At 39.9% G+C, this 19,520-nt stretch overlaps 1 protein-coding gene across 3 annotated transcripts in view; it reads right to left on the bottom strand.

Moving 5' to 3' along the window:
* Positions 1-8,770, bottom strand: part of lrp2b (low density lipoprotein receptor-related protein 2b) — an 80,443-nt gene extending 71,673 nt beyond the window's left edge. For all 3 annotated transcript variants that reach the window (XM_061707978.1, XM_061707979.1, XM_061707980.1), the window contains exons 1-9: positions 8,528-8,770; positions 6,405-6,515; positions 6,163-6,285; positions 4,485-4,601; positions 4,273-4,383; positions 2,740-2,856; positions 2,515-2,631; positions 1,264-1,407; positions 805-921 (exon numbers count right to left, since the gene is read on the bottom strand). In XM_061707978.1, the coding sequence (XP_061563962.1) occupies positions 805-921; positions 1,264-1,407; positions 2,515-2,631; positions 2,740-2,856; positions 4,273-4,383; positions 4,485-4,601; positions 6,163-6,285; positions 6,405-6,515; positions 8,528-8,594 (1,024 nt within the window). In that variant the 5' untranslated portion in view covers positions 8,595-8,770. The remainder of the gene's footprint in view (positions 1-804; positions 922-1,263; positions 1,408-2,514; positions 2,632-2,739; positions 2,857-4,272; positions 4,384-4,484; positions 4,602-6,162; positions 6,286-6,404; positions 6,516-8,527) is intronic.
* Between the last annotated feature and the right edge of the window lie 10,750 nt (positions 8,771-19,520).

The following is a 19,520-nucleotide window of genomic DNA, read 5'->3' as shown; positions in this document are numbered from 1 at the left end:
CCCAGTCTGAACAGAGCCAGATCCGATATGGACACTTGCTAAAAACAGTGTGGACAGTCAGCCCTGAAAATCGGATATGAGAAGGAATCAGATATATATCAGATTTGCCTGCAGTCTGAACGCGGCCTTATTGAACATAGAACTCTACATTTACATTTGTATCATAACAATTCTGTCTCTCTTGTTGGACATCCCTCCTCGTCTTTCAGCTCACGCCAGCGAGTGAACGCCGGGCCAATGTTTATTCTTGTCCGGGCATTTAGCTTGTTACTCTCCCGCTTTCTTTTTTCGCCTCCTCCGATAAAACTTTTATTATTATTAAATTATTATTACTTAAATTATTATTTCTTGGGTTTTTCTGCTGCTTCAGCCATGACACCAGCTTCTGCTGAGCTCTGCGCTCCACGTCCCGCCCAGCTTTGGTCTCCACTACGAATGGGGAAGGAGGGGGAAGTGACGTATGCCGTAAAGCAGTCAAAGCTGTAAAAATGTGTAGTTTTTTAGTGTGGCAGGGTTCCTACCATGCACCTCAAAGTTACATAGTCCAGTGAAGGAGATACAGACCCCTCAGACCATGACAGAGGTTCATTAAACCTGTTGGAAGTTGATGTACCATCACAATGATCATGATGAAATATTAGATTAAGCTGGAAAAGTTACGTAGTGCTGCTTTAAAAGCAGCAGGGGAAGATCTACACCAGACCTACACTGCGGGTTTCAGCCGGTAACTTCTCTCAGCTTCTAACATGAGCCATGATCGGTTTTTGCCACGAATGCAGATGGAAATACAAATGTGGCACTCACCTACACAGGAGCGGCTGTCATTTCCGACTATAAAGCCATCGGGACAATAACATGTACCACCTTGAGGAGAAGGGTGGCAGAGAAACTCACAGCTCAAGGTGGAGCATCGATCCAGGCCTGTGAGGAAACATTAACCAGCATCAGAACCTCATCACAAGAAAATCAGCGTGACTAAATTGTAGCCATCGTTTAGAGAAAATAGTAAACCAAAATAGTTAATCTTAAACCAGGTGTAGCCGTGATAAAGAAGTCAAAAGTAATGACTATATTGCAGTCTCAGCAGCTGACTTCTGATAAACATTTTATACGAGGACACCGGGTTTAAAACCCCTTAAGGCTCAATTTACAGGCTAATGAAAGTGCTGAGGACACACAACCTTCACGATAAGGAAGCAACGCTCCTGTGAGGACCCGTATGATGCAATTCATCTGAATTCAGTTAGGAGAAGTCAGACTTACCGCAGGTTTCCTGCGCTGTGGCGTTGGTCTCATCTGTACTTCCAGGGCAATCAGGATTACCATCACACACTTTACCCAATGGTATACACACTGTTGAGCCCGGGCATCCCCACTCACCAGGGTAACAGGCTCGGGAGTTACTATCTAAAAGCCACAGGCAGAAACATATATGAATTTAGAAATATACCTTATACCTATACTCAGTACTCGAGTTGTAAAAAAGAATCAGGGGGGATGGTGGATTTTATCATATGGGGACAGATCATTTGTGCTGATTACAAATAATATAATATATAACAAATAATAGCAGTGACCAAAACACCTGCAGAAATACTGCAGGAATGACATAGCAGCAGTTAAATGCAGCCTTCTGTAAGCTTTAAATATCCACTGGGCTTACATCAAATACATCAAAACACAACAATAAAAACACTTTTCTGAACTTATCAATATGACTCTGTCCTTCACAGGATAAGTAAAATGGATCACTGCAAAAACTCAAAATCTTAACAAGAATATTTGTCTTATTTCTAGTTAAAATGTCTCATTTTAGTAAAAAAATCTCATTACACTTAAAACAAGACTCATCACTGGAAAAAACAACAATTTTCACCTGTTTCAAGTAGATTTTCACTTGAAATAAGTAGAAAAATCTGCCAGTGGAACAAGATTTTTTTGTTTGTAATGAGAAGATAAATTTTGTCCCACTGGCAGATTTTTCTACTTATTTCAAGTGAAAATTTACTTGAAACAGGTGAAAATTGTCAAATAAGTTATTTTTCTGGTGTTATTTTTCTGGTGATGACTCTAAATGTTGAAATAGCAGTAAAACCACATTCATTGATGAAATGACATAAGGGATGGAAAGGAGGGATGACAGTTTTACAGGGGGGATGATTTGGACCGTTTTTATTTCAGGGGGGGATGATTTGGACCGTTTTGATTTCAGGGAGGATGCCGTCCCCCCTCATCCCCCCTCATCCCCCCTCATCCCCCCTCAACTCCAGTACTGCCTATACTTTTTAAAAGATGTGAATATGCAAACCATCTTTAACCTAATAATATACACTGCTACAGTAGTTGTATTATACCATCTTTACCTTTTTTCTATTCACCTACCATGATCCCTTTTTTTCAGAATTTGATATTCGTTCAAATCATGTTTATAATAAAGTTTTGATGCTCATGACTGAAACATGTCAGACACACAAACACACTGAACAGAACTGATGTCCAAACAAGTTTTCTCACCACATCCTCTCTCGTCACTGAAGTCCCCGCAGTCATTGAACTCATCACAAACCCAATTCTGAGGAATGCAGCGGCCACTGGTGCAGGTGAACTCACTGCCACTGCAGCTGGGGTACACTAAAGGATCAATAGTTCACAACCGCATTGAGTGGACCAGTTGATCATTCCAAAATAAAAGCAATAAGTTGTGTTGCAAGCATTTGAGTGTTCAGCTGTTATCCTCACCGCAGCCTTGCTCATCGCTGTTATCGCCACAGTCATCCCAGTGGTCGCACACAAATGAATGTGGGACACAGTAGCCATTTGCACACTGAAACTGGTGCAGAGGGCAGTGCTGGTTTGCTGGAAATAAGAAATAGTGACACAATTTACAAAACTCAAAACTATAAAATTCAAATGATTAGAAACCACTATAGATTAAAGAAAAAGAAGAGCAACAGGGATGAACAGGTTTCAATTTCACTGATAGAGACGGATCTTTATAAGCTTGAGAAGACAGGAAACCCTGGTGGAAACCATGGTAACCGAATGTGTGGATTGTTGTTTTGATCATTCTGAAGTAGAGTGGAGATAAAAACACACCAGAAGTGTTTGAAGAGTTCATTAGTGGATCCCCTCAGGGATCAGGTGTTTCTTATACACAGCTTGGCTTTTAACACGGAAGAGACATCATCTCGTGTCATACTTTATTCCAGTCTGTTTATTTAGCGTTTCATGAATTGCAGCAGAATTACATGATCTTATTGACTTTTTATTTATTTGATTTGCAAAATATTTTCCAAGTTTGTTGCTGTGGTGTAAATTATTTTGTTGTAATAATAATGTTATTTACGGAGCCCCTCTGGTGACATTTGAAAAAAATAAAATAATGCGTGGCCACGCATTAATAACTCGTGCCCACGCATTATTTTACTCGTGGATGGCATTATAACCTACTGTCTGGACTTTCTGGATGCAACTTCCTTGGTGGGATGGTTATTCATCATTAATAACGGTAATTATAGTCTATTTATATTAAAGAGCAAGAGTATTGTCATGGCGAGTGTAGTAATAACATGTGACATTTGAAAAAAGTAAAATAATGCGTGGCCACGCATTAATAACTCGTGGCCACGCATTAATAATCTCGTGGCCACGCATTGATTATCTCGTGGCCACGAGTTATTTTATTTTTTTCAAATGTCACCAGAGGGGCTCCGTAGTTTTTGTATCAAATGAGTATATTTATTCATTATTTGATTTGATTTAAATGTATATTTTTTCAATATGTTATCCATTTCCTCTGTTGGAATATTTCTTTTAAACTATTTGGTTGGTTAAGTTTGTGTTCAAAGGCAATGAGGAGCCAATGTCATATATATATATATATATATATATATATATATATATATATATATATATATATATATATAAGACACATGATCTGTTGCCATGGGTTTTTCTGGTAAAAAAAATCAAATAACTTAATATCTGCAACCTCTGCAAAGACACAAAAGTTAAGTAAATGAAAGATTCATGTGTCAAAAAAGTCAAAAGAAAAAAAAAAGTGTGGGATTAAAGCCATAAAAGTCCTCACTGCCATTCTCATCCACCGCCTTCCATCGATTCACACCTTTTGCTTTTTTTGTTTGTTTTTGTTTTTTAGCACAAATGAAAATGCCAATAAATCATGTAACGGCGAAGAAAAAAAGTGTCTGCAGTTCAACAACAGGAAGTGAAAGTTTCCCCAAAGAGGTTTGCTGTGTTCAGTGTACTCACTGCAGTTGAACTCATCAGAACCGTCCCTGCAATCTTGCAGGCCGTTGCAATGCTGAGAGTGATTGTAACAGGCCCCATTAGCACATGTCTTCTCTGTACAACTTGGATAATCTGCAAAAGACAAGTTTACTTTATACCGATGAGACTGGAAGCATGAAAGAGGGATCTGATTCTGAGCTGTCCGGTACAGGGAGGTCAAACAGAAGTCTTACTGCAGCTGTTCTCATCCGAGTTGTCCAGGCAGTCCTTCACACGGTCACATGTGTATTTTCTGGGGATACACTGGCCCTCGTGGCAGGTGAACTGGTCTGGACTACAAGTCCGTCCACCTGAAACCAGACTTGAGTGGGTCTTGTTGTAAAAGTTGTACTGCATGGGAATGTGATTTCTAACCAGTGTTTGCATTCATGACAGTGATTGTAAGGATGACCCACAACGCCTGCAAACACTTGATGAGAGCCGTCGTTATTACTGTTAAAGAGATTTTAAAATATACATATACTTAAAAAGTAGCATCCATACAAAAATCCTTTAAAAATAATCATTTCATAAATAATTGAGGAAAATATAAGTCTAAATTCATAAAATGAATTTTATCTTCAGGAGTAGGCTATTCAACTTATTATCCTAAAACTGCAGAATATCCCCCACACCAGGATGGTTCAACCTAACCTGTCAATCACCTGGCTTCACCTGTCAATCACTGGCTTCACCTGTCAATCACTGGCTTCACCTGTCAATCACCTGGCTTCACCTGTCAATCACTTGGACCAACGATGGAGTCGTGGTTGAAGCGTAGCAGCAATATTTGTATGTTTAATAAATCAGTTACTGATGGCACAGTGCTCTGTTTTAGGTCTTTTTTTACAACCAAAAGTGCTTTGCGCTGGTTAGGGGGTATTTGGCTGAAAAAATATTTCACAGGGGGAACATCACTGAAAAATGGTTGAGGGCCACTGCTCTAAAATACTTCATTTCAGTGATTCAGGAAAAAAAATACAAATTAATGAAAATATTTTTTTGTTTTAACTCAGTTGGTAGAAGAAAATATATCATACATTTTCTAACGATTATTCTATTATATCTGGGAGCTACTTCTACTGTCATTTAGCAGACGCTTTTATCCAAAGCGACTTAGATCTGAGAGAAAAAGCTAAAACAACCTTGGGTCCAATAGTATTTAGTAGGAATTAAAACTTTCATTGGGGACCAACACAACGTTAATTTGAGTTTTGGATCAATTTGTTTACATCAAAATGCTGACTAAGCCCCTATGGGGCTACGTCGAAATGACTCAGCACTCAATATGTCATTACACGTAGTGTTAGTGTTGATTCTAGCAAGTCCCTGTTCGTTTAAAATAAATATCCAAGTACTGATCTAGTTATACAGAAAAAGAAGCCATATATTTATATATATATATATATATATATATATATATATATATATATATATATATATATATATATATATATATATATATATATTTAAAAAAAATTACATCTGATATATATTAAATTTATTATATATTAAAATGCATATATATGCTTTAGGTTTTTACCAACCATTAATATGTATGCAGACAAAAAAAAGAAAAGCATGAACTCTAGTCCGTTTGTACGGACTTTTTACAAGATGGCGTAAATCCGTACCTATGGTCCAAACAAGGACGGTTCTTTTAACTTGAAAAAGTTTTTCCCCTTCCTTGTTGTCTCAAAAATGTACTATGTATGTTATTAAGTTGTACACTTCTATATTGCTTCTACTGAAGTTCAGTTTTAAGTTTAACAGGAGTGGCCACACTTACACAACATGTGCCATTGATATGACAGATTAGCATGACCTACTTCAAAATCCAACTTTAAAAGAAAGATGGCATGTGTACTGTACCACAGGTTCTTTGCTCATCGGAACCATCAATGCAGTCTTCCTCCCCATCACAGACGAACCCGGATGAGATGCATTCCCCGCTGGTCACGCACTTGAACTCCTGCGAGGTGCAGGCCGCAGGCGCTGTCACGTGACACAGAGCAGTGGACTCCTTTACAACGAGGCTTGATGCTGCTACGGCTTTCACTCACCAAGTTTAACCAATTACTGCCAATTCGCACGTGTTTGGTTGTTATACTCACGACAGTTGAGCTCATCGGAGTCATCTGTGCAGTCTTTGGTCCCGTCACACCTCCAGTCCATGTCAATGCATTGTCCACTGGTGCACTGAAACTCGTCACTGTCGCAACTTCCTGCAGACAACATACACATAAAGGCAGAAAGATTTGTAGATGCAAACCTTTTTTTTTTTTTTTACTTTTATACGAGATGAGTTGATAAGCCTGGTGTAAAGTGGCTGGTGAGTGTTTGATTGCTGATTCAGAATCAATCACACAGACTATATAATGATGGTATCAGGGTCTACAAGGTACTGATCACTTGTGTAAACTTCATTTTCACCTGAAAGACTGTTTACAGATTAAGAGGGATACTTTTTCTTTAATTTGCCACATTTTGTGCTTAAAAGGACATCAATTGAACAAGAGATTCTAATGTGGCTAATGGGAGTAAATTAATTCTTGAATGAGGTCTGCAAAGATCTGCAAAAAGACATTGCTTTTGCAAAATAATCAAAAATGTATAAACTTACCATTGCAGGAGAATAGGAAATTGCAGTGTTTTTGACTGTTTTATGTCACTTTTGAAATGTTTGCTTCTGTTACAAGTGACATTCCGCAGTTTGTTTGACAAATGAATGACAATGTTTATGACTGTCGTAAACACTCATGTTTTCTCCATATGCAGCATCTGAACCTTAAAGCATGTGATCTAGCCTCTAAAGTAAAGTTAATTCTTCACCATGCAGGAAGAGTCTTTCTCATGACCTTGGGTCATGTTAAGTTGTCATTTAAAGTCAATTATCGGAATCAAAAAAATAGAAAATGTATTCTCTTTTTGTAACTTTCATCAGATTTAAATCTATTCATCAGTTCCACGTTAGTGCTGTTTGATGGCCTGTTTGTGTGCTTCTCAAGAAGATATTGAAACAGAATTAAAGGTAATTCAGTTATTGCACTGGCAAAAGAGGAACACACAGTTTGATGCTGATCCAGGTTTTTCTTTAAAACCTGCAGTTAGAAAATGGGACACTTGTCTTTCAAAGGGACGTGCTCTCCAAGTGTCGTTCTAGATCATATAATAAAGTGTGTGCTAAAATATTACAATACATCTTTTCGGTTTTATTGTAAATGCATATACAGGACTGTCTCAGAAAATTAGAATATTGGGATAAACTTCTTTATTTTCTGTAATGCAATTAAAAAAACTAAAATGTCATACATTCTGGATTCATTACAAATCAACTGAAATATTGCAAGCCTTTTATTATTTTAATATTGCTGATTATGGCTTCACATTAAGATTAAGATTGCCAGAATATTCTAATTTTTTGAGATATTTGAGTTTTCTTAAACTGTAAGCCATGATCAGCAATATTAAAATAATAAAAGGCTTGCAATATTTCAGTTGATTTGTAATGAATCCAGAATGTATGACATTTTTGCATTACAGAAAATAAAGGACTTTATCACAATATTTTAATTTATGAGACAGTCCTGTATACTTCTGTACATTGTACCTGAACTGATACATCTAGTTCTTTAAAAAATGTATTTCCATGACTTTGAAAAAGAAAACAAAGGCTTTTTTCCCAACAGCAGATCACTGATTTCTATGTATTTCTTTGCCATTGGTATAATGTTGGAGACCCTTCCTGACACAACCATCCAGGTTTATCCAGTCCAGAGTCCAGAACTACGTTAACCCTTGCTCATGAAACCTTTGTGTTTGGGGGGAAAAAGCAGGATTCAGCGTCCGTCCAAAATACACCTCGGTCAACCTTTAACCTTCTACTTGGGGTCTAACCATCTGCAGCTTTTCCACACTTGCCAACATATGATGTAATTCGAAAAGAGCTAAAATTGCCAATAATGTAACAAAGTTTATTTTTGTAACAGTCAATTTAAAATGAAAGTGCGAGCTAATGATTTTTTTTTGTACACCCCAAAATTTACAGTAATATCAATGAACTTATTTCATTGAAATTCTCTCTTTGAATAAAATATCAAAAACAAAAAAATAAACCCCAACAAAAATCGATATATTCTGCAGGTACCATGGCTTTAATTCCTTTGTTTCAATTTTTACATTTTCTATCAGCATGTGTCATATACGAGCTGCTTCGAAATCCGAAGCAGATTCCTACCTTGAACAAGTTGTAGTCCGTGAGACGCCAGCAGAAGAGTCAGAAGATGGAGACCTTTAAGGTCCATAATTCAGCATCGAGTTTTCCTCCTCGGTGCACTTGAGTTTCGCTGCTTGGATGTTAGTTTACCAAAGTGTGCGCTCTCATGCTCAATCTGCACGAATCATTTTCTAAAACCAAATGACTGTGAGGAAGGTAATGACTCTGGGATTGAGGTGTTCAACTCCAGGAAGCCGGGAGGTCAGTAATGTGACTGGGAATGAAACAGCTTTTTATGGCTTCCCTCCTTTACATAAACTTCATCTAAGATTAACTTTTACCTTTTGGGATGTTGTCTACATCAGCTAAAAAAGTAACTACTAACATTTGTGTAAAAGTATCACGGGAAGTTCACCGCAAACAGATGAGGACAGAGGCAGTAACGCAGTGCATTAAGCTCAGTCTGTGATAAAGACTCTTAGAAAACTTTGAGAGCTTGGATGTTTTCCACTTTCTCCTAATATCAGTTTCTTTAACAATTTCTGGTGTTTGTTTTTCTTCAGAATTCACACATATTCAGAACAGACTGTTTCATCAGAGATACCAAGCCTACCTGCAGTGCAAAAACAGCCCCTTTAGAAATAAGCCTTACATTCCCAAATCTAGTCAAAACCATCATTCATTCACTTATTTTCTATACCTGCTTGATCAAAAATCAAGACCAAAATTGTCTTATTTTAAGCAGAATTTCTCTACCAATGCGGTAAGAATTTTTTTCTTGACTATAATTCTAAAAACTGGAAAAATAGTATAAAATAGTCTTCTAATTTTCTTGAAACAAGGTTTGTCTATGTTGTTAGGAATGAGTGTTAGCAACGTGGCAAGAAAGCAGGCTCAAACCATGATCCTTCCACCTCTATTTCACAGATGAGTTCGACAGGTGGTGCATTTCCTTCCCGTCGCCAAACCATAAAACTTCAAATCAATCAAATACAAGAAAATCCAGTCCAACTCATTTACAGACGTGTAAAAACCTTGTTCTTTTCAATCAGCTGTGTTGGAGCAGAGCACCATCTAAAACATGACACTGCAGTTCAGTCCCGAGGACTGAAGAAAACTACTTTGGAAATTATTTTGTTTAAAATTTCCCAAATTTCGGAAATTTAACAACTCTTTTTCTGGGTTCCCAGAGATATCTCTGACATTTTGGCACCTGACATGCTTTTTGAAGAAGATGTAGATTCCCATGCTCTGCTTAGAAGTGACCACACGTGTCATTTTTTGCATTACGTCTGTATAGATATTTGATATCCACACGATTTCCATTTTTTTTCGAGGTGATCAGTTAAATTATATATAGTTATATATATCGGATGTATTTTTATATCGGCTTATTGACACATTATTGACACATTATCACATTTATGATGACTGAAACTGATGATGGGCAGCTTCTGCTGACTTCTTTATTGGATTTTACAGCGTATGGTATTGTCAAGGCAATATCTTTCAGTTTGTTTATAGCTTTGCAGCAGAAAAGAATCTGTCAATGTTTTACCTGTGCAATTTAAACTTTAGCTTAATCAATGCCTGATGACTTATGACAAACAGTGTATGCATGAAAGAGCTGAAGTCTTTCTGGTGTATCAGGCTATCACTTTTAGTAGAATGAGAGGAAATTGCATCAGAAAACAATGGAAATCATCTGTTTGCTGAACGATGAACTGACGGGCTTCTGAGAAATAGTATACTCTAACTGAGCAGGCTGTCAATCTATAATCTAATAATATCGGATTTTATTTTGAGGTCATATATTAAAAATTGTGTCTGGAAAGGAAAAATGATAAATGCACACATGCTTTGGTTCCTCACAACCCACTTAGATTCAATATTTCAGCAAAATAATAGATGGATGGATGGATGGATTTTTAATTAAGAGTTAGTGCCCTCTAGTGTAAGAGTCAAAAAGTACAGCAGCACTTCTACTACTTTAAGAAGAACTAGAAAATTTCAGGAAATTTTGATATGGGCATGCCCTACTGCCCATTCGACCCCTCTTGCTGCTTTGGTTTGGGGCTGTAGTGGTTGTGTTCGGGGTGGTTCTATGTCAGTTTGAGGTGTTTTTACGCTTGCATTTCATTAATTCCTGTACCCCCAATAGTTATTAATGGGGCGCGCTTTTTGGCATCTAGCGTCCCCACGGTAACGCTTTTGACTGATAAAAGTAATGTCCATCGAGGCACGATGGAGACGCATCTAACGATGTATGCCATGCATGGGTGCACGTTCCGGTTCAGGCTACGTTAACGGATAGGTTTTTTTTCACCGTGGTAAAACCCCATCCGAATGAATGGGGCCATTTGGCATGGATTTTGACATAAAATTTCCTTAAATCACAGATTCATGAAATTTGAATATGTTGACGTTCAGAGCGTGCTGAGTCGGGGAACATTTGTACGATGTCTCTACGATAACCTGTTGCCTAGCAACAAGCGTCCAAATTCAAACAGAAATAAAAAAAAAAATGAAAGGTCAATATCGCAAAAACTGTAATAATTAGCATAATGAGGTTGTAGGGTCCGTTATTGCCAATCGGGCCGAGTGTTTGAAAGTTTGAACGATGTCTCTACGATAAAGTTCGGCCGAGCAATAAGCGTCCGATTTTTCGCCTTTTTTTTTGCTTTTTGGCATCTAGCGTTGCCACGGTAACACTTTTTACTGGGAAGAGTAATGCCCATCGAGTAACGATGGAGACGCATCCAACGATGTATGCCATGCTTGGGTACACGTTCCGGTTCAGGCTACGTTAACGGATAGGTTTTTTTTTCACCATGGTAAAAAACCCCATCCGAATGAATGGGGCCATTTGGCATGGATTTTGACATAAAATTTCCTTAAATCCCAGCTTCATGAAATTTGAGTATGTTGAAGTCCACAGCGTGTCGAGTCGGGGAACATTTGTACGATGTCTCTACGATAACCTGTTGCCTAGCAACAAGCGTCCAAACGGAAAAAAAAAAAAAATTTAAAGGTCAATATCACAAAAACTGTAATAATGGGACGAATGAGGTTGTACGGTCCTTTAGGGCCGATCGGGCCGAGTGTTTGAAAGTTTGAACGATGTCTCTACGATAAAGTTCGGCCGAGCAATAAGCGTCTGATTTTTCGCCTTTTTTTTTGGTTTTTGGCATCTAGCGTTGCCTCGGTAACACTTTTTACTGGGAAGAGTAATGCCCATCGAGTAACGATGGAGACGCATCCAACGATGTATGCCATGCTTGGGTACACGTTCCGGTTCAGGCTACGTTAACGGATAGGTTTTTTTTTCACCATGGTAAAAAACCCCATCCGAATGAATGGGGCCATTTGGCATGGATTTTGACATAAAATTTCCTTAAATCCCAGCTTCATGAAATTTGAGTATGTTGAAGTCCACAGCGTGTCGAGTCGGGGAACATTTGTACGATGTCTCTACGATAACCTGTTGCCTAGCAACAAGCGTCCAAACGGAAAAAAAAAAAAAATTTAAAGGTCAATATCACAAAAACTGTAATAATGGGAAGAATGAGGTTGTACGGTCCTTTAGGGCCAATAGGGCCGAGTGTTTGAAAGTTTGAACGATGTCTCCACGATAAAGTCCGGCCGAGCAATAAGCATTGCCACGGTAACCCCTATTACTGAGAAAAGTAATAGCCATCGAGGCACGATGGAGACGCATCCAACGATGTATGGCATGCATGGGTGCACGTTGCGGTTCGGGCCGCATTAACGGACGAAGAAAAGTACGGAATAAAAATAATAACTAGAAAATTTCTGGAAATTTTGATATGGGCATGCCCTACCGCCCATTCGTCCCCTCTCGCCGCTTTGGTTTGGGGCTGTAGTGGTTGTGTTTAGGGTGGTTCTATGTCAGTTTGAGGTGTTTTTACGCTTGTATTTCATTCATTCCTGTGCTCCCAATAGTTATTAATGGGGCGCGCTTTTTGGCGTCTAGCGTCGCCACGGTAACGCTTTTGACTGAGAATAGTAATGCCCATCGAGGCAAGATGGAGACGCATCTAACGATGTATGCCATGCATGGGTGCATGTTCCGGTTCAGGCTATGTTAACGGATAGGTTTTTTTTTTCACCGTGGTACAAAACCCCATCCGAATGAATGTGGCCATTTGGCCTGGATTTTGACATAAAATTTCCTTAAATCCCAGCTTCATGAAATTTGAGTATGTTGAAGTCCACAGCGTGCCGAGTCAGGGGACATTTGTACGATGTCTCTACGGTAACCTGTTGCCTAGCAACAAGCGTCCAAATTCAAACAGAAAAAAAAAAAAAAAATGAAAGGTCAATATCGCTAAAACTGTAATAATTAGCATAATGAGGTTGTAGCCTCCGTTAGTGCCAATCGGGCCGAGTGTTTGAAAGTTTCAACAATGTCTCTACGATAAAGTTCGGCCGAGCAATAAGCGTCCAAATTTTTGCCTTTTTTTTTGCTTTTTGTCAACTAGCGTTGCGACGGTAACCCCTTTTACGGAGAAAAGTAATGCCCATCGAGGCATGATGGAGACGCATCTAACGATGTATGCCATGTATGGGTGCATGTTCCGTTTCAGGCTATGTTAACGGATAGGTTTTTTTTTCACCATTGTAAAAAACTCCATCCGAATGAATGGGGCCATTTGGCCTGGATTTTGACATAAAATTACCTTAAATCCCAGCTTCATGAAATTTGAGTATGTTGAAGTCCACAGCGTGCCGAGTCGGGAAACATTTGTACGATGTCGCTACGATAATCTGTTGCCTAGCAACAAGCGTTCAAATTCAAACAGAAATTTAAAAAAAAATGAAAGGTCAATATCGCAAAAACTGTAATAATTAGCATAATGAGGTTGTAGGGTCCGTTAGTGCCAATCGGGCCGAGTGTTTGAAAGTTTCAACAATGTCTCTACGATAAAGTTCGGCCGAGCAATAAGCGTCCGAATTTTCGCCTTTTTTTTTGCTTTTTGGCCACTAGCGTTGCCACGGTAACCCCTATTACGGAGAAAAGTAATGCCCATCGAGGCATGATGGAGACGCATCTAACGATGTATGCCATGTATGGGTGCATGTTCCGGTTCAGGCTATGTTAACGGATAGGTTTTTTTTTCACCATGGTGAAAAACTCCATCCGAATGAATGGGGCCATTTGGCCTGGATTTTGACATAACATTTCCTTAAATCCCAGCTTCATGAAATTTGAGTATGTTGAAGTCCACAGCGTGCCGAGTCGGGAAACATTTGTACGATGTCTCTACGATAACCTGTTGCCTAGCAACAAGCGTCCAAAGTCAAATGGAAATAAAGCAAAAAATGAAAGGTCAATATCGCAAAAAGTGTAAGAAGTGGCATAATGAGCTTGTAACATCCGTTAGTACCAATCGGGCCGAGTGTTTGAAAGTTTGAACGATGTCTCTACGATAAACTCCGGCCGAGCAATAGGCGTCCGAATTTTCGCCTTTTTCTTTGCTTTTTGGCATCTAGCGTTGCCACGGTAACACTTTTGACTTAAAAAAGTAATGACCATTGAGGCACGATGGAGACGCATCCAACGATATATGCCATGCATGGGTGCACATTCCGGTTCGGGCAGCATTAACAGATTGTTTATTCACATGGTCCCCCATACAAATGCATTGGTTTTTGTTGCCATGGTAACAAGCCCCATAGGATAGAATGGGACAATTTGGCTTTAATATCTCAAAAGCTGTAAACGACAGCGTAATGAGACCTCAGTATGTTGTAGTCCACATGAAGCTGAGTCTTTTAACGTTGGAACCAAGTCTCTGCGATACCGCGTTGCCGCGCAACAAGCATCCGAAGTTCCGTTAGCATCAAAATGAACAATGTGGAATATCTCAAAAACCGTAATAGCAAGCATGACGAGACTAAAATATGTTGCAGTACAAAGCGTCCCGGGTTGGTCAATGTTGTAATGATGTCTGTATGATAAACCGTTGCCTAGCAACAAGCGTCCAAAATAAAAGTGATTTTTTTTTTAAATTGAAAGTTAAATATCGCAAAAACCGTAATAACTAGCATGATGAAGTTGTATGGTCCTTTAAAGACTATCGGGCCGAGTGTTTCAAAGTTTGAACGATGTCTCTACGATAAAGTTCGGCCGAGCAATAAGCGCGGGAATTTTCGCCTTTTTTTTTGCTTTTTGGCAACTAGCGTTGCCACGGTAACCCCTATTACGGAGAAAAGTAATGCCCATCGAGGCAAGATGGAGACGCATCCAACGATGTATGGCATGCATGGGTGCACGTTGCGGTTCGGGCCGCATTAACGGACGAAAAAAAGTGCGGAATAAGAATAATAATAACTAGAAAATTTCTGGAAATTTTGATATGGGCATGCCCTACCGCCCATTCGACCCCTCTCGCTGCTTTGGTTTGGGGCTGTAGTGGTTGTGTTCGGGGTGGTTCTATGTCAGTTTGAGGTGTTTACGGTTGTATTGCATTCATTCCTGTGCTCCCAATAGTTAAAAATGGGGCGCGCTTTTTGGCGTCTAGCGCCCCCCACGGTGACACTTTTGACTGAAAAAAGTAATGCCCATCGAGGCAACATGGAGACGCATCTAACGATGTATGCCATGCATGGGTGCACGTTGCGGTTCAGGCTATGTTAACGGATAGGTTTTTGTTTCACCGTGGTAAAAAAAACCCATCCGAATGAATGGGGCCATTTGGCATGGATTTTGACATAAAATTTCCTTAAATAACAGCTTCATGAAATTTGAATATGATGAAGTCCACAGCGTGCCGAGTCGGGGAACATTTGTAGGATGTCTCTACGATAATCTGTTGCCTAGCAACAAGCGTCCAAAGTCAAACGGAAATAAAGAAAAATATGAAAGGCCAATATCTCAAAAAACTGTAATAATTAGCATAATGAGGTTGTACGTAGCGTTAGGGACAATTGGGCCGAGTGTTTGAAAGTTTGAACGATGTCTCTACGATAAAGTGCGACCGAGCAATAAGCGTCTGAATTTTTGCCTTTTTTTTTGCTTTTTGGCATCTAGCGTTGCCACGGTAACACTTTTGACTGAGAAAAGTAATGCCCATCGAGGCACGATGGAGACACATCCAACGATGTATGCCATGCATGGGTGCACGTTCCAGTTCGGGCAGCATTAACAGATTGTTTATTCACATGGTCCCCCATACAAATGCATTGGTTTTTGTTGCCATGGTAACAAGCCCCATAGGATAGAATGGGACAATTTGGCTTTAATATCTCAAAAGCTGTAAACGACAGCGTAATGAGACCTCAGTATGTTGTAGTCCACATGAAGCTGAGTCTTTTAACGTTGGAACCAAGTCTCTACGAAACCGCGTTGCCGCGCAACAAGCATCCGAAGTTCCGTTAGCGTCAAAATGAACAATGTGGAATATCTCAAAAACCATAATAGCAAGCATGACGAGACTAAAATATGTTGCAGTACAAAGCGTCCCGGGTTTGTCAATGTTGTAATGATGTCTGTACGATAAACCGTTGCCTAGCAACAAGCGTCCAAAATAAAAGTGATTTTTTTTTTAAATTGAAAGTTAAATATCGCAAAAACCGTAATAACTAGCATGATGAAGTTTTATGGTCCTTTAGTGACTATCGGGCCGAGTGTTTGAAAGTTTGAACGATGTCTCTAAGATAAAGTTCGGCCGAGCAATAAGCGTGGGAATTTTCGCCTTTTTTTTTGCTTTTTGGCAACTAGCGTTGCCACGGTAACCCCTATTACGGAGAAAAGTAATGCCCATCGAGGCAAAATGGAGACGCATCCAACGATGTATGGCATGCATGGGTGCACGTTGCGGTTCGGGCCGCATTAACGGACGAAAAAAAGTGCGGAATAAGAATAATAATAATAATAATAACTAGAAAATTTCTGGAAATTTTGATATGGGCATGCCCTACCGCCCATTCGTCCCCTCTCGCTGCTTTGGTTTGGGGCTGTAGTGGTTGTGTTTAGGGTGGCTCTATGTCAGGTTGAGGTGTTTTTACGCTTGTATTTCATTCATTCCTGTGCTCCCAATAGTTATTAATGGGGCGCGCTTTTTGGCATCTAGCGTTGCCACGGTAACGCTTTTGACTGAGAATAGTAATGCCCATCGAGGCAAGATGGAGACGCATCTAACGATGTATGCCATGCATGGGTGCATGTTCCGGTTCAGGCTACGTTAACGGATAGGTTTTTTTTTCACCATGGTAAAAAACCCCATCCGAATGAATGGGGCCATTTGGCCTGGATTTTGACATAAAATTTCCTTAAATCCCAGCTTCATGAAATTTGAGTATGTTGAAGTCCACAGCGTGCCGAGTCAGGGGACATTTGTAAGATGTCTCTACGATAACCTGTTGCCTAGCAACAAGCTTCCAAATTCAAACAGAAATTTAAAAAAAATGAAAGGCCAATATCGCAAAAACTGTAATAATTAGCATAATGAGGTTGTAGGGTCCGTTAGTGCCAATTGGGCCGAGTGTTTGAAAGTTTCAACCATGTCTCTACGATAAAGTTCGGCCGAGCAATAAGCGTCCGAATTTTCGCCTTTTTTTTTGCTTTTTGGCGTCTAGCGTTGCCACGGTAACACTTTTTACTGAGAAAAGTAATGCCCATCGAGGAACGATGGAGACGCATCCAACGATGTATGCCATGCATGGGTGCATGTTCCGGTTCAGGCTATGTTAAAGGATAGTTTTTTTTTCACCATGGTACAAAACCCCATCCGAATGAATGGGGCCATTTGGCCTGGATTTTGACATAAAATTTCCTTAAATCCCAGCTTCATGAAATTTGAATATGTTGAAGTCCACAGCGTGCCGAGTCGGGAAACATTTGTATGATGTCTCTACGATAACCTGTTGCCTAGCAACAAGCGTCCAAAGTAAAACGGAAATTAAAAAAAAACCTGAAAGGTCAGTATCACAAAAACTGTAATACTTGGCATAATGAGCTTGTATGTACCGTTAGGGACAATCGGGCCGAGTGTTTGAAAGTTTGAACGATGTCTCTACGGCAAAGTTTGGCCGAGCAATAAGCGTCCGAATTTTCGCCTTTTTTTTTGCTTTTTGGCGTCTAGCGTTGCCACGGTAACACTTTTTACTGAGAAAAGTAATGCCCATCGATGAACGATGGAGACGCATCCAACGATGTATGCCATGTATGGGTGCATGTTCCGGTTCAGGCTATGTTAACGGATAGGTTTTTTTTTCATCACGGTAAAAAACTCCATCCGAATGAATTGGGCCATGTGGCCTGGATTTTGACATAAAATTTCCTTAAATCCCAGCTTCATGAAATTTGAGTATGTTGAAGTCCACAGCGTGCCGAGTCGGGAAACATTTGTACGATGTCTCTACGATAACCTGTTGCCTAGCAACAAGCGTCCAAAGTCAAACGGAAAAAAAAAAAAATAATAAAGGTCAATATCACAAAAACTGTAATACTTGGCATAATGAGGTTGTACGGTCGGTTAGGGACAATCGGACCGAGTGTTTGAAAGTTTGAACGATGTCTCTACGATAAAGTTCGGCCGAGCAATAAGCGTGGGAATTTTCGCCTTTTTTTTTGCTTTTTGGCAACTAGCGTTGCCACGGTAACCCCTATTACGGAGAAAAGTAATGCCCATCGAGGCATGATGGAGACGCATCCAACGATGTATGCCATGCATGGGTGCACGTTCCGGTTCGGGCCGCATTAACGGACGAAAAAAAGTGCGGAATAAGAATAATAATAAAAAGAAAAGGGAAACCTTTTCTAGATACTAATATATCGCCTTCATTTTCATGTTTTTCCTCGTTTTTCCGGCCGTGTTTTATTTTCTGGGGAATTTTTTTTTCCACATCCGAGCGGGGTCATGCTGTACACCCGCTGGTGCGGAGTGGGACTTTTGCGACTTTAGCTTGTTAGCAAAATGCTAGCAACATTGCCCTTTGGGCCATTCTGGACGATTGCAATATGGTCATGCCATTACTTGGCATGCCCATAATAAGAAAAGGGAAACCTTTCTAGATACTAATTTAACGCCTTCATTTTTCAGGTTTTCTCGGCCGTGTTTCATTTTTTGGGGATTTTTTTTTCCCACAACAGAGCGGGGTCATGCTTTACACCCGCTGGTGCGCAGTGGGACCTTTGCGACTTTAGCATGTTAGCGAAACGCTAGCAACATTGCCTTTTGGGCCATTCTGGACGATTGCAATATGGTCATGCCACTACTTGGCATGCCCATAACTAGAAAATTTCTGGAAATTTTGATATGGGCATGCCCTATTGCCCATTCGACCCCTCTTGCTTTGGTTTGGGGCTGTAGTGGTTGTGTTCGGGGTGGTTCTATGTCAGTTTGAGGTGTTTTTACGCTTGTATTTCATTCATTCCTGTGCTCCCAAAAGTGATTAAAGGCGTGCGCTTTTAGGCGTCTAGCGCCCCCCACGGTGACACTTTTGACCGAAAAAAGTAATGCCCATCGAGGCAACATGGAGACGCATCTAACGATGTATGCCATGCATGGGTGCAGGTTGCGGTTCAGGCTACACTAATGTATAGGTTTTTGTTTCACCGTGGTAAAAAAAACCCATCCGAATGAATGGGGCCATTTGGCATGGATTTTGACATAACATTTTCTTAAATAACAGCTTCATGAAATTTGAATATGTTGAAGTCCACAGCGTGCCGAGTCGGGGAACATTTGTAGGATGTCTCTATGATAATCTGTTGCCTAGCAACAAGCGTCCAAAGTCAAATGGAAATAAAGAAAAAAATGAAAGGTCATTATCGCAAAAAGTGTAATAATTGGCATAATGAGCTTGTACGGTCCGTTAGTGCCAATCGGGCCGAGTGTTGAAAAGTTTGAACGATGTCTCTACGATAAAGTCTGGCCGAGCAATAAGCGTTCGAATTTTCGCCTTTTTTTTTGCTTTTTGGCATCTAGCGTTGCCACGGTAACACTTTTGACTTAAAAAAGTAATGACCATTGAGGCACGATGGAGA

The sequence above is a fragment of the Cololabis saira genome, chromosome 19, assembly GCF_033807715.1.
Source record: "Cololabis saira isolate AMF1-May2022 chromosome 19, fColSai1.1, whole genome shotgun sequence".
Classification (NCBI taxonomy): domain Eukaryota; kingdom Metazoa; phylum Chordata; class Actinopteri; order Beloniformes; family Belonidae; genus Cololabis; species Cololabis saira.
This window is presented reverse-complemented; position numbering and strand designations above follow the sequence as displayed.